The sequence below is a fragment of the Heterodontus francisci genome, chromosome 12 (assembly GCF_036365525.1).
Source record: "Heterodontus francisci isolate sHetFra1 chromosome 12, sHetFra1.hap1, whole genome shotgun sequence".
NCBI classification, from domain to species: Eukaryota; Metazoa; Chordata; class Chondrichthyes; order Heterodontiformes; family Heterodontidae; genus Heterodontus; species Heterodontus francisci.
The window spans coordinates 112,560,943-112,576,948 of NC_090382.1; the positions used below are offsets into that span (position 1 = coordinate 112,560,943).

General features: G+C 43.1%; 1 protein-coding gene across 1 annotated transcript in view; it reads right to left on the minus strand.

Annotated features, from left to right (window-relative positions):
• The window catches only part of LOC137376080 (protein diaphanous homolog 1-like), a 443,374-nt gene that overhangs the window by 226,665 nt on the left and 200,703 nt on the right, over positions 1–16,006 (minus strand). Inside the window, exons 16-17 of the mRNA XM_068044098.1 lie at positions 13,234–13,776; positions 8,270–8,384 (exon numbers count right to left, since the gene is read on the minus strand). Of these exons, the coding sequence (XP_067900199.1) occupies positions 8,270–8,384; positions 13,234–13,776 (658 nt within the window). The remainder of the gene's footprint in view (positions 1–8,269; positions 8,385–13,233; positions 13,777–16,006) is intronic.

Sequence of the window (16,006 nt, forward strand, 5' to 3'; positions counted from 1 at the left end):
TAAATCTCAAGAACCCATACAAATGCAATTTATAGCATAGCCATTTTAGAATAAACTAAATAATGCAAATTTTGTCAGTCTTCAGCACATAATCAATTCAATACAATGTAGATATCAGTGCATTGAGTCCTCCTGTGAGAAAGCATTTGGGATACAAAGGCTTCACAGTACAAGCAATTGTCAAATAAATTAACTAGGATTCAGCATTGCATCAAGATGTAGCATTTTAACTGTTGATGCAATTTAAGACTTGTAAGTACCAATTTAAAGCTGCACAATCAACTATTATCTATTGTTTAGTTTCTCACTTATTTACCATGTCATGTAGGTCACCACCTGCCAAGCATGAGGCATATTAATTTCGCCACATAGACATTAAATTTCAAACTGTTGTTGAAGTGAAGAAAGGACTTGCTTTAAAAAATTGCCAGATCTTGGCTGGAAAGACATTTGCATATTAACAGTCAGTGTTTGGAAGGACAAAGCAGCCATTCCTTGACACATTCAGCCCACAATGGACCCTTGGCTGGAAAGACATTTGCATATTAACAGACAGTGCTTGGAAAGGACAAAGGACCATTCCCTTACACATTCAACCCACAATGGACTTTTGATCACCAGACATTTAAGGTGGGGGAGCTCGCATTCCAGGTTGACTGCTAAGATGGCCAAATACACAAACAGACATGGTCAAACCAGCTAGTCACATGGCTAACCTGGTCAACTTGAGTTTTCTGAATTTGTACAAACTATTTGAGCAGAAAGCGGTTTGCTCTTGGACTGAGATAATCTCTTCTGCTTGCTCCCATCTCTGTCTCACAAGCCTCTGAATTCACTGAAGACACAGGAAACCCAAGAGAGAAAAGTCTCCTACAGCAAACAAGGTTTAGGAATACTGGGGCCCAACGAAAAGCAAGATCTACCTACAATCAAGGATTCTGCAGTGAGCTCGAAGAACTGGAACAAAGACTCTTCAGATATTGCCTCAAACCATTCCACTTTATTTTTTTTCTGCTCTTTTCTGCCTCTATTTGCATGTGTATCGCGTATGCATGCTAGCGTGGGGCCTGTCGTGTATCCATAGGTGTTAACCAAATTAGCGTTTAAGTTCAAGTTTAATAAATTTCAATTTTTCTTCTTTAAACCTAAGAAAGCTTGTTTGTGCTGGATTCTTTGCCTTGTCATTGGAAAACGGTGAACAAGGATTCATCAAGGGGGAGCTGAAAACACGTTGTGTTTAAAATTAAACCCTGCAAGGGAACCCTAGACCTCTTTCACACCTGGTCGTAACAGAAATTTGGGGGCTCGTCTGGGATTTTACCCACAGACAAATGAGACAAAATAGAAGTGGGAAGCCAAATTGTTCCCAATCAAAGAGCAAGATTTCAATACAGGTTTTCTTGTGGTTGTATGTGCTTGAACACGAACATGTCTGCAACTGAAGCTAGTAGCTCTCCACGCCAGGGTGAAGTAACTTGGGATAAGTTAAAAGCACTGTCTATACAGGAATTGAGGAAAATGGCTGAGCAGTGTGGAATCACTGTATGTGGCATGGCTAGGATGTCTGAACTCCCTGACCTTTACTATAGTCATGGAGGGGGACAGGAGCAGACGGGATGGGAAAATATTTAATTGGGGGAGGGGGGAATTACAATGCTATTAGGCAGGAACTGGGGAGCATAAATTGGGAACAGATGTTCTCAGGGAAATGCACGACAGAAATGTGGAGGTTGTTTTGGGAGCACTTGCTGCGACTGCTGGATAGGTTTGTCCCAATGAGGCAAGGAAGGGATGGTAGGGTGAAGGAACCTTGGATGACAAGAGATGTGGAACAGCTAGTCAAGAGGAAGAAGGAAGCTTACTGAAGGTTGAGGAAGCAAGTATCAGACAGGGCTGTAGAGGGTTACAAGGTAGCCAGGAAGGAACTGAAGAATGGACTTAGGAGAGCTAGAAGGGGACATGAAAAAGTCTTGGCGGGCAGGATTAAGGAAAATCCCAAGGCGTTCTACACTTATGTGAGGAACAAGAGGATGGCCAGAGTGAGGGTAGGGCTGATCAGGGATAGTGGAGGGAACTTGTGCCTGGAGTCGGAGGAGGTAGGGGAGGCCCTAAATGAATACTTTGCTTCAGTATTCACTAGTGAGGGGGACCTGGTCGTTTGTGAGGACAGCGTGAAACAGGCTGATATGCTCGAACAGGTTGAGGTTAAGAGGGAGGATGTGCTGGAAATTTTGAATGATATGAGGACAGATAAGTCCCCGGGGCCAGACGAGATATACCCAAGGATATTACAGGAAGCGAGGGAAGAGACTGCCGCGCCTTTGGCGATGATCTTTGCATCCTCACTGTCCACTGGAGTAGTACCGGATGATTGGAGGGTGGCAAATGTTATTCCCTTGTTCAATAAAGGGAATAGGGATAACCCTGGGAATTATAGACCAGTCAGTCTTACATCGGTAGTGGGCAAATTACTGGAGAGGATTCTGAGAGATAGGATTTATGATTATTTGGAAAAGCATAGTTTGATTAGAGACAGTCAGCATGGCTTTGAGAGGGGCAGGTCATGCCTCACAAGCCTTATTGAATTCTTTGAAGATGTGATAAAACACATTGATGAAGGAAGAGCAGTGGATGTGGTGTATATGGATTTTAGCAAGGCGTTTGAGAAGGTTCACTATGGTAGGCTCATTCAGAAAGTAAGGAGGCATGGGATACAGGGAAAGTTGGCTGTCTGGATACAGAATTGGCTGGCCCATAGAATACAGAGGGTGGTAGTAGATGGAAAGTATTCAGCATGGAGCTCGGTGACCAGTGGTGTTCCGCAGGGATCTGTTCTGGGACCTCTGCTCTTTGTGATTTTTATAAATGACCTAGATGAGGAAGTGGAAGGCTGGGTTAGCAAGTTTGCCGATGATACGAAGATAGCTGGAGTTGTGCATAGTGTGGAAGGCTGTTGTAGGTTGCAACGGGATATTGACAGGATGCGGAGTTGGGCTGAGAAGTGGCAGATGGAGTTCAACCTGGAAAAGTGTGAAGTGATTCATTTTGGAAGGTCGAATTTGAATGCAGAATACAGGCTTAAAGACAGGATTCTTGGTAGTGTGGAGGAACAGAGGGATCTTGGGGTCCATGTCCATAGATCGCTCAAAGTTGCCACCCAAGTTGATAGGGTTGTGAAGAAGGCGTATGGTGTGTTGGCTTTCATTAACAGGGGGATTGAGTTTAAGAGCCACAAGGTTATGCTGCAGCTCTATAAGGCCCTGGTTAGACCACACTTGGAATATTGTGTTCAGTTCTGGTCGCCTCATTATAGGAAGGATGTGGAAGCTTTAGAGAGGATGCAGAGGAGATTTACCATGATGCTGCCTGGACTGGATGGCATGTCTTACGAAGAAAGATTGAGGGAGCTAGGGCTTTTCTCATTGGAGCGAAGAAGGATGAGAGGTAACTTGATAGAGGGGTACAAGATGATGAAAGGCATAGGTAGAGTGAATAGCCAGAGACTTTTTCCCAGGGCGGAAAGGGCTATCACCAGGTGGCATAATTTTAAGGTGATTGGAGGAAGGTTTCGGGGAGATGTCAGAGGTAGGTTCTTTACACAGAGAGTGGTGGGTGCGTGGAATGCACTGCCAGCAGTGGTAGTAGAAGCAGATACATTAGGGACGTTTAAGCGACTCTTGGATAGGTACATGGATGATAGTAGAATGAAGGGTAGGTAGGTAGTTTGATCTTAGAGTAGGTTAAAGGTTCGGCACAACATTGTGGGCCGAAGGGCCTGTAGTGTGCTGTACTGTTCTATGCTCTATGTTAAGAGTGCAATCCAGGAAGTCTACCGCTACAAGTGCAGGAAAATTTAATAGGGTTCCTGACGGCTATCAGGGTTTTGTGTCTGAAGGGAGAGTAACCCCATACCCCTCGAGTGGGGCAAGCAAGCCCATCATGATTCTCGAGGACAGAGGGGCTACTAGATCCCTTTCACTGGGAAATGGCCTGACCTTTCCCCGAGAGAGTGCAGTGAACATCAAAATGGCGGTGAATGGTATTGGAGGGCAGTGTATGCCTGTACCTGTACACCAGCGCAACTGGAGTGTGGCCCAGTTTTGGGACCGGTGACTGTAGGGATTGCCCTTAGTTTGCCTGTGGACGGGGTTGACCTGCTCCTAGGTAATGATATGGTGGGGGTGAAGGTGGTAGCCCCCACCAGTAGTGAAAGAAAGGCCGCAGAAGGTCAGAGAGACAGGACAGTGGCGGGAGACAGACCCCTGCAGTTTCCCTGAATGTGCAGTGGATCAGGCCATAATCAAATTGGTTCCCCCAGAGGAGGCTGAATTGGCACTGCAGGCAGATGACCATGAGGTCTGCCTGTCCGAGACTTTCTTTGGAAAGTTAGGAGACCCAGGGAATGAATTAAATAAATTTTTCCTAGCTGAGGCTCAGCGAGCCGACCCAGTATCGTGAGAGTTAGCACAGGCTGCCCAGTCTGAAAGTGAAGCAGAGGAGTCCCTGATTGCTACTATTTAAAGAATGAGGTACTGATCAGGAAATGGAATTCTCCTGACAGACCTGAGAGCAAGGAGTGGGCAGCAGTTCACCAGTTAGTGGTGCCGCAGTGGTACCAGAGATCAAGAAGGGCCCACGAGATTACAATGGCTATACATGCCGGTATACGAAAGACTAAAGCCCACATAAGACAGCAGTTTGACTGGCCAAAACTCCACAAAGATGTGGTGCAGTACTGCAGGAGTTGCCACATGGGCCAGGTTGACGGGAAACCCCAACCTACAGTGAAACTTGCACCCCTAATTCCTGTACTGGTGTTAGGAGGACTCTCCATCAGAGGGCTGGTGAACTGTAAGGGACCCCCGCCGAGAACAAGAAAGGACAGGCAGGCACAAGGTTAGACAGGGAAGGGGGAAAAGTGACCAAGAGGGCAAGTTAAAGGAAGTCCAGGAGAAATTCCGGTTGAGAACCCCTACTATTCGGTCAGCCAACCCTGAAAAATGTAAAACATTAGACCCCACATCCACCTACATAAATGCAGACACTAGAAGCACCTCACCAGAATTGTTAACAACATTTGCAGGAACCTGCAGAGACAAAGAAAGATCTATAAGGGGGGGGGGGGGGGGGGCAGAGAAACCGTGAGGGTGATGCCTCACCTAGTCAAAGTGCCAAAGGGGAGTGCAGCAGAGTTTGCACAAATACCTATAGGCAGGAGTGTCCTCTGAGACAAAGGGGAGATTAGCAAAGAATCCTCCCCCACAGTCAGAACCAAACAAAAACCACCCATCCCCCTTTTCAGATCTCAACAGGAACAAAGACATGGAAATGGGCAAACGGAAGAGAACATCCAAAAAAAAAAGAACAGGTTTACTGAGATGCCAAAAAGGGGCAATTAAAGCAGCACTGGCACTAAGAAAAGACAGGCTGTAACAGTTTTAGGATTTATGAATGAATGGGAATGAATGAGAGAAATGCATGGCTTTTTCTATATCTTCCTTTTTTTCTCGACCCTTTTAATGAAATGCGGCACAGTGGCGCAGTGGTTAGCACCGCAGCCTCACAGCTCCAGCGACCCGGGTTCAATTCTGGGTACTGCCTGTGTGGAGTTTGCAAGTTCTCCCTGTGTCTGCGTGGGTTTTCTCCGGGTGCTCCGGTTTCCTCCCACAAGCCAAAAAAAGACTTGCAGGTTGATAGGTAAATTGGCCATTATAAATTGCCACTAGTATAGGTAGCCGGTAGGGAAATATAGGGACAGGTGGGGATGTGGTAGGAATATGAGATTAGTGTAGGATTAGTATAAAATGGGTGGTTGATGGTCGGCACAGACTCGGTGGGCCGAAGGGCCTGTTTCAGTGCTGTATCTCTAAACTAAACTAAACATTCCACTGGGTGTGGTGGTGTCATTCTAGGCCACCACCTGCCAAGCATGAGGCACATTAATTTCACCACATGGTCATTAAATTTCAAACTGTTGTTGAAGTGAAGAAAGGACTTGCTTCAAATAATTGTCAGATCTTGGCTGGAAAGGCATTTGCAATATTAACAGCCAATGTTTGGAAGGACAAAGCAGTCATCCCTGACACATTCAACCCACAATGGACCCTTGGCTGGAAAGACATATTAACAGACAGTGCTTGGAAAGGACGAAGAGTCATTCGCTGACATATTCAACCCACAATGGACTTTTGATCACCAGACGTTGAAGGTGAGGGAGCTCGCATTCCAGGTTGACTGCTAAGATGGCCAAATACACAAACAGACATGGTCAAACCAGCTAGTCACATGACCAACCTGCTGGGCAACCTGAGTTTTCTGAATTTATGCAAACTGTTTGGGCAGTAAGCGGTTTGCTCCTGCACTGACATAATCTGTTCTGCCTGCTCCCATCTCTGTCTCACAAGCCTCTGAATTCACTGAAGACACAGGAAACCCAAGAGAGAAAAGTCTCGTACAGCGAACAAGGTTTACGAAAAGCAAGAGCTACCTACAATCAAGGACTCTATAGTGAGCTCGAAGAACCGTAACAAAAACTCTTCAGATATTGCCTCAAACCTTTCCACTTTATTTTTCTTCTGCTCTTCTCTGTCTCCATTTGCATGTTTGTATTGCGTATGCATTCTACTGTGGGATGCGGCGTGTATCCGTAGGCGTTAACCGAATTAGAGTTTAAGTTTAATAAATTTCAGCTTTTGTTCTTTAAACCTAAGAAAGCCTGTTTGTGCTGCCTTATAATTGGAAAGCGGTGAACAAGGATTTACCAAAGGGGGAGCTAAGAACAGTGTGTTTAAAATTAAACTCTGTTACAGTAAGGCCAGGTGAAGGCTGAAAGGGAACCCTGGACTTTTTTCTCACCTGGTCGTAACAACCACTACAGCTTCTCATTAAAATATTGCGCTGGAAAAAATAGTTTTCTTCTGAAGATATTCAAAATGACAAACATACTGATTTTGATCCAGGCTCAAGGCAGAAATTAACAGCAAATGCAAGCACAAGAAAGCAAATTGACAACAAAAAGTGCAACTAACCCTTTACAGTCCTCAGCCACCTTTTGGTTTATGTACCCAAAATAAGTGGGCTATTATTAATTATCTTGCATTTATGAGTTATTTCATGCTGTCAATTCATCTGTTCCTAACCTGCTTGCCATTCATTTCAAAACAAACTGACCTCCATCCATTCTTCTTGATTGCACTGAAACGCAAGAGCTCAGATGAAAATGTGGCATTCTCAACAGCACACACACATTTCTACTTGTCATGGACCATTAATGGGCATGGAGTTTCCAGTGCTTTATTAACAACATGCTGTAGACAAGATTGAGCAATTTTACATCCAATGCACTGTGATGTTTAATCAAGTAATGGATTGAAGCTGAAATCAGCTTTTTGGTCCCAATGGAATGGAGAGATGCATGTTTTATCTAATACTACAGACGTGGATCCTGAATGGAATTCAAAATGTGTAAATGTACAAATTTTATAGGAAAAATGGATCACTTGTTTAATGACAACTCCATTGGCAGAGGCGCATGACCTTGTTTTTAAATTAGGAAAAAAACAGTTTAGTCATATCAGTTAATGGAACAGTAACCTGCTGAATTATTCAGAATGACCAGGTCTTGGAAGGGCAGGCTAACTGACAGCAAGCAAATAATTACAAAATTTACAAGGCAGATGATGAGTATGAGATTCAGACTGCCCACTCTACTCACTCTTGAACAGAATAGTGGAGTTTGGAACAGAGTACCAGAAAAAGATTTATCTTTAAATAGGGAACTGGATCAATATCTGCTGAGAAAGGGGACTAAAGGTTAAAGAGAGATAAATAGATGTTTTTGATTCAATTGGGAATTAAGGGCAGAGTATAAGAGCTCGTGGGTGAAGTGAAAGAGCATCCTGATTGAAATATAGGTTGAGAAAGAAATAGGCTTACTGGGCCAACCAGTTTTTCTGTTTCCAAGCTGTAGATTTGAAGATCTGTATTAAGTACAATATAGTTCATCTCCTCAGCAGTTCCATTATTTGGCAATAGGTAAAGGAGTATTTGACAATATCGTTCAGGTCTGCAAAATTCTCTCTCAAATTTGATTACCAATTTGGTGCCAAACTTGGGAATATTTCCAAGAAGCTCATGTCATTAGGACCAGAAGTTAAGCTTGTCCAAACTCTAGTTTCTGAAAACATTTATTCTTTACCCGGAATGAGTTCAAATCTAAATCAGGGGCTAAAACTGAAATAACAAAATTGAAGTTGAGTCAGTTACTTACTCTTTGTCTTTGCAGAGAATATAACAGTCAGTTTTGCAAAGAGTTCTTTACTTTCATATTTGTCCTCCTTTACTTTGACCCAGAAACACTTTTCAGTCATATCTTTAGGTCCAAGCTGAAAGCAAAACAAAACAGGTTCATGATATCACCAACTACATTTAAAAAAAGACTAGATAATTGTCAAGGACTTGCTTTACAGAGAAGATACTTTAGTAATTACAAAGTAATAACCCAGTAGGATACAAGTCAGAGAAGACTGTAACTAAACCATAGAGTGCACTGGCCAAACAGCACTTTGAGTACTGCGTCCACATCTGCCACTGAGAAACAAGGGAGACAATCAAGGTCTGGAGGCAATGTGAAGAGCCACGAGACTGACCCGAGTCTCAGGGATCTGAGTGACGAGTAGAAACTGGAGAAACATTGGCTTTTCAGACTGGAAAGAGGGCATGCAAGAGGTAATTTTATAGAGATAAACAAAATGGTTAAGCATGTACAAAATCTTGAACATCAACTTAAGTTAGACTGCCGGAGTAGAACAAGGGGATACGCATTCAAACTAGGAAAAGGAAAATTTCAGATTGATATCAAGAAGTTCTTCACACAAAAAACAGACTTGGAATAATAATGGACATAGACAGAGGAGTGGAAACAAGAATCCAGGAATCATAAGAAACAACTGAATACTAGAATTGGCAAAATATAGGATCTTCCTGGATGGATTTCCAAACAGCTTTCAATTACAGGGCTGCTGCTGTCTAACAAATTGAACCATATTAGTTGAACACTCCTTCTTTCCCCCCCCCCTTTAAGAATGCAGATTAAACATAATTGAGTTCACTCCACCAGCCAACCATGTAACAATGCTCTTACATTTCCCTGCTAGTGACAACCAGAATGCAACCCAAGTCAATTTTAACCACGGGCTGCTAGGATTGATTGATTGGCAATTTCCATCTTCAAGCTGAACAGATATCGAGCATGTGTTCTGATGAGGATCATTAAAAAGACTTCTCATCTTAACTATATCATGCTACAGTGATCAAGCCCAATGGAAATATACTTAAATATATAGATTTGCCAGTGGGGAGAGGGTAGGGTATTATAGAAAAACAGAAAGGAGCTGTTGCCAGTACAACTGCCATGCATCAGGAGCAAAACTAGCCCCCCAAGAGAACTGTTTCATCACCAAAACAGTTGAATCTTCCAAATGGGACACTATACACAACAAGCAAAAGAGAAGGAAACATATAAAGTACAAGACATCAAGGCATAATCCTATTCCACCATCAGCACAGAATAAGTCTTTTTTTTTTAAAAACCAGTTTGTTTTTATCCTTTTTTGATAGGCTAACTGATTCGCAGAAACTTCTGCAAGATAGAGAAAATAATGAAATACCTGCTATAAAAAATATCAATTAGAAATTTCAGCCATTCTAAGGACTCGATGCTACGCATTCCTTAACATTTAGTTGCAAATAATAACCTATTAAGCACATTTTTCTGACTTATTTCTCAGATTAGTTGTTTTTTTAAACTGATGAAAATCTCCGAACCAGCAATCCATGATATTTTAAATTACCCAAAACCACTCAAATTATATGAGATCCAACTACTTTCAATGTAACAGTTGTACTTTTAACATCATTTCGACTTTACTTTGTGTTCTTAGCTACCACGAGGATGTAAATGTGTAATCTTTCCTTCAACAAGACTTATTTTGAAATCCAGATTTATCCCCACCTCTTCCCAAAGCACTAATTCCTACTGGGGTATAGTTCTATGTCTGCTGGTAACACATTATTCACCACTCTTACTCTGTGAAGATCAATAGGCTATTTAACCAGGTAAGCACCTCCACTAAGCCCGCTGTGTGGCAGAAGCCACTGGACAGTGACGAGGAACATTTCACCTCCCTAGCCCAGTTGTAGTACCATTAGTGCTGTCCCAGCTGAGCGCAGCACAAACTGTTTTTGTTCATACAGCAATTAATTAAAAATAACTAAAATAACAATGTTGGTACTGCTGACCTTCTGAACACAGCACACAACTGAAAACTTTATTATGGGTGACCGACGTGTCTCCCTAGCATGTTTGAAAGAGCGTGGTGAAAAAATGTGTTCTTCAAATCTTAAAAACAGCATTTGCCTCTCAGTTATTGAAAACATAAGATTAAATATTCTTCTCGTATCCCCATGCGAATTCACTCACAGTACAGGAAAGGTTATGTATTTTTCTTCAGTCAATGCCTTGTACCCAGTAATCCCCTTCGATGTTTCCTCTGGCTGATGAGTCTAGAACAAGGGGACACAGTCTCAGGGCGGCATAGTGGCGCAGTGGTTAGCACCGCAGCCTCACAGCTCCAGGGACCCGGGTTCGATTCCGGGTACTGCCTGTGTGGAGTTTGCAAGTTCTCCCTGTGTCTGCGTGAGTTTTCTCCGGGTGCTCCGGTTTCCTCCCACAAGGCAAAAGACTTGCAGGTTGATAGGTAAATTGGCCATTATAAATTGTCACTAGTATAGGTAGGTGGTAGGGAAATGTAGGGACAGGTGGGGATGTTTGGTAGGAATATGCGATTAGTGTAGGATTAGTATAAATGGGTGGTTGATGTTCGGCACAGACTCGGTGGGCCGAAGGGCCTGTTTCAGTGCTGTATCTCTAATCTAATCTAATCAGGGGTAGGCCATTTAAGACTGAGATGAGGAGGAATTTCATTACTCAAAGGGTGGTGAATCTGTGGAACTTTCCACCCCAGAGGGCTGTCGAGGCTCAGATCGATAGATTTCTGAATACTAATGACATCAAGGGATTTGGGGCTAGTGGGAAAAAATGGCATAGACATAGATGATCAGCCATGATCTGTTTGAATGGCGGAGCAGGTTCGATGGGTCAAATGGCCTACTCCTGCTCCTATTTCCTATGATCCAGTTTAATAACCCTGTCACACTCTCCACTGGTCTGAAGCTCCAATAACACTCAAAAAGCTCAACACTATCCAGGACAAAGCAGCCCATGTGATCGGCACCCCATTTACCACCAGTACACAGTGGCAGCAGTGTGAACCATCTACAAGATGCACTTTAGCAACTTGTGAAGCCTTCTTCAACAGCACCTTCCAAACCCTCGACCACTATCACCTAGAAGGACAAAGGCAGCAGGTGCATGGGAACACCACTACCTGCAAATTCCCCTCCAAACCACACACCATCCTGACTTGGAACTATATCGCTGTTCCTTCACAGTCGCTGCATCAAAATCCTAGAACTCTCTTCTGAACACATTGTGGGAGTACATGCATCAGATGGACTGCAGCGGTTCAAGAAGGTGGCTCACCACCACCTTCTCAAGGGTAATTAGGGATGGGTAAGAAATGAGGCCTTGCCAGCGCTGCCCACATCCCATGAAAAAAAAAGACAGGCCTGAATTTATATAATGCCTTTTATGACATCAAAATGCCCTACAGTGCCTCACAGCCAACTCACTAATTTTGAAGTGTAGGCACTGTACTGATGTATGGAAATGTGGCAACCATTTTGCACACAGCAAGGTCCCACAAACAACAAAAAGATTAAAGATCAAATTATTTTAGCAGCGTTGGTTCAGAGATAAATATTGGCCAGCACACTGGGAGAATACCCCTGCTCTTCTTCGACTGGTGCCACAGGATTTTTTATGTCCAATTGAGAGGGCAGATGGTATTTCAGTTTAACAACTGATCTGAAAGATGGCATCTGACAGTGCAGCACTCCCATTGTACTGCACTGGAGAGGCAACCAGGGGAGGTGGTGAAAAAGAGAGGAAAAAAGTGGAGAAAGAAAACGAAAGGAAGGAGATAATTTACAGTTACATTCGCCTACATTCACTTGAAAGTGCAGTATTTATATTTGTTATGCAGGCAAACATTACGCAGCTGCATCACATACAATAAGCACCAAAAGCACAGCAGGTAGAAGAATAATCCGTTTTGGTGGGGCAGGAGAAGAAATGTTAGCCAGTCATAATTATGGGATCTCATCCAAAACCCAGCACCTCTGACACTGCAGAAGTTACTCAGTCCTGCACTGCAGTGCCAACATAGATTTTCTGCTCAAATCCTGGAGGAGGACTTGAACACAATCTCCTAACTCCGAGGTGGCAGTGCTACTCAATGAGTCAAGCTAAATAATTGATTTTGGATGAAACCTGATAGCCATGGGAGAGGATACAATTGTACGAAGGCACATCTGGTCAAAGATCTGGAAATCTCCAGAAAATAAAGGGACTGGTGTTGGTCATAACAGTAGAATTGAACAAGGCAAAATAATTTTTTTTAAAACAAAGATCATTCAGATTACAGTTGGAAGAGAAAGCTGAGTCATAAAATTCAACTCTCTTTATGATAGCTGGCAACTGTATTTCTGGGGTGCAAGCAGAATGGAAAGAATTTAGATAGGTTATGAGTCAAACACTGGTGAGGGACCAAGTACAATGGCGGCACTAGATAGTACTAAGCAGAAGGTGATTCAACCAAAAAGCTATGCACTACCAGATGCAGAATGAATGAGATATAAAACCTTCCATGCCAGCAATCACAATGCAAGCTACCTCAATGGAAGAAGACAAAGCTAAAAAAAAAAAGCAGGAAAAAAGCCAAGAAATACCAAAGACCAAATTATAATGCCAAACTAGACAGAATGCAAGGTGTTGTTGTATTGAGGTATCCTGCATAATGCATGAGTAGAAAGAACTCATCAGCAAGGAAAGCAAGTATAGTTTAGCACAACAGATAAGCAAAATTCCATACCATAGAAGTGTTTGTAATCATAATGTGCTTGCTATGACAGAGAGGGGAATGTTAGTGCAGATTCTGAAATTATTTATGAAATAAAAATTTCAGCATAACGGCCAAAAAAACACCAAATGCAACTATCAAATAAATATGCTGCTTCAACTTTAAACAAGATCATTTGAGAATTTCCACTTACCTTTGGCCAATTAGGCCTTTTGAGTTGAACTTCTGGCTTGTACTCTTTTTTAGGTGCCAGCCCAAATGGTAGAACGGGGGCGGCTGAAGGAATAGGAGCACCAAATAACCCAGGTGGTGGCGGAGGCATTCCAGGGAACCCAGGTGGAGGCGGAGGTGGTGAAATTCCAAACTGTCCTGGTAGCGGAGGTGGTGGAGGTGCTCCACCTTGGCCTGGTAGCGGAGGTGGCAGAGGTATTCCTGCGTGGCCTGGTGGTGGAGGTATTCCCGCTTGGCCTGGTAGCGGAGGTGGCGGAGGTATTCCCACTTGGCCTGGTAACGGAGGTGGTGGAGGTATTCCCACTTGGCCTGGTAGCGGAGGTGGTGGAGGTATTCCCACTTGGCCTGGTAGTGGAGGTGGTGGAGGTATTCCCGCTTGGCCTGGCAGCGGAGGTGCTGGTGGAGGTGATGGCCTGTTAACCTGATCTGGCTGTGGGGGCAATTCTTTTGGAATGTTGGCCAACTTTGTCTTTGTATCTTCCAAATTCTTAGATAATTGTGTAATCTGTGGCAAAATTAAAATATTATGAACAAATTGAATTCATGAGGTTTGAGGTACTTTAAAGGGAATCAAATAGTTATTACATAGTTTTTCAAAAAGAAATAGCCCATCTTAAAAAAGGTGTTGTGTCACAATTCAACACAAATTGTACAAATTCAATGAGAAACACATAAAATCAATAGGTTAAAGTCACAGTTAATACTATTACAATCCCATCAATAGCACAGCAGGTTTGATTGTCTATATAACAGTAGCCCTCAAGCAGGACCAAGATGGAAAAGATCTAAAAGGAGAAAAATACCAGAAAAGCTGAAGAATGTGTGTTCTTTGCAGGAAAGAAAATACCCTTAGTCAAGGTAATTACATAAAAAAATTGACAGATCACCAAGGGCAGAGCACTGTACTGTGCAACATACTTTGATCATTTAAGCCAAAGATCTTATCTTTGATGGTGTGATCTTACTAACAATGATGATTTAAACAAGGACAAGAATAAACTTACAGGGAGAAAAAAAGCATTCATCAGCAATCGTTACATACCTAGCCGAGGGATATAATCACATCACTTCTGAACGCCCTCTACTTGTTCTCAAAGATAGTCATAGAGACTACCATTAGACCAAGGTCTGTAACAATGCATGTTAATTTGACTACTGCTTCAACAGCCTCTACATCAGGGTTGTCAAACCTATTCGCGTGGGGGGAAGGCCACAATCTCTGTCTTACATGGGGGGGGGGGCAGGGGGCAGTGAAACAATTTCGGAAAGATAAAGGCATTAAAAATGCATCTTACTATTAATCAAAACTACAACAAAGCTGCATTTTTGTGAAGAAGCTTTAAATTAGAAAACTAATTTATTGGCTTACTTTCTGGTCACTATGTTGGACACTGATTTAGTGGGATACTTGGCATTTTTTGCTTGCACAAGTAGTCAATGTTTGCCCACACACTTGTCGCAATGATATGGAGTATTCTGGTAGATGTCATTTTGTCGAGAGCGATCCTGATCGCGCTCTCTCCCCCTCTGTGTCCCCCTCTCTCTCTGTCCCCCTTTCCCTCTCTCTCTGTGACAGTTGCAGAGAGTGGGAGCGCTCAGCAGACGGTTGATCAATTTCTTTTTCAATTGCAGGTGAGTTTCACAGCTGACAGATCCTGACATCGGGAACAGCAGTTTCTGACTGCGAACAGATTCACAGTTTTTTTTTTAAAGGCCGCCAGAAAACCTCAAATCTGTCTGAAGTTCAGAAACTGCTGTCCCCGATGTCAGGATCTGTCAGCTGTGAAACTGACTTGCGATTTTTTTTATAAGCCGATCTGACAATGTGGAATTTCTCATCTCCAGTCATGGACCCCTAGGAAGGATGAGGAACGGCACAGGGTACAGCTTACACCCACGAGCCTGATGGAAACCTTTGGCGGGCCGGGTCCAGGCCCGCAGGCCATATGTTGGACAATCCTGCTCTACATGATGTACTTCACTCAATATTTCAAAATCAAGTTGACACTATAGCACTAATTTTATACGAATGGCAAAATGTGGCTACTTAATGGCACAGGTGAGCCAGCTCCATTGGTTCAGTGGCAAGGTTATAAGAAACTTTGCAACAGGAATCCTTCCTTTCAGTTTGAATAAGGTACTAGTGCATGAAAGGCTTGACCAGAGAGCTTGGTGGTATAACACACTTAGTTAAGAAAGTGCAAAGTCTAACGAGTAGCAGATCATCTTAAAAAGATACAATGGAGACAGATAAGCAGCATTACTACTTGCGATTCCTACTGCAGCAAATGCACTGAGAGGGTGGTCCAGTCCTGAGATGAAGACCACAGGTAACAGCTCTATGGAGAAGGATTGGTAAGTCAATGCATTCACTTGGGTCCCTCTTAACTGGTTAGAAATCAGGACTAGGTTTGATGGAGTCAGAAGGATGTTCCTCAATTTTGTTCAATATTTCACCATTGGCACAAACCTGGGTTCTAGAACTCACTGCCTGAAAGGGCAGTAGAGGCAGAAAATAGTATTTTCATTTTAAAAATGCCTGGATACGCACTTGAAATGCTAAAACCTACAAGGCTATACGACTAAGAATTAGATAGTGGGATTAGGCCGGCTAGCAGACACGATGGGGCAAATAGAAATTTACGACACAGAAGGAGGTTATGATTCTCGGCTGGGAACTGTACTTCCATTCGAAGCACAATGCATAACCATACTCCACAATCTTCCCATTGTAC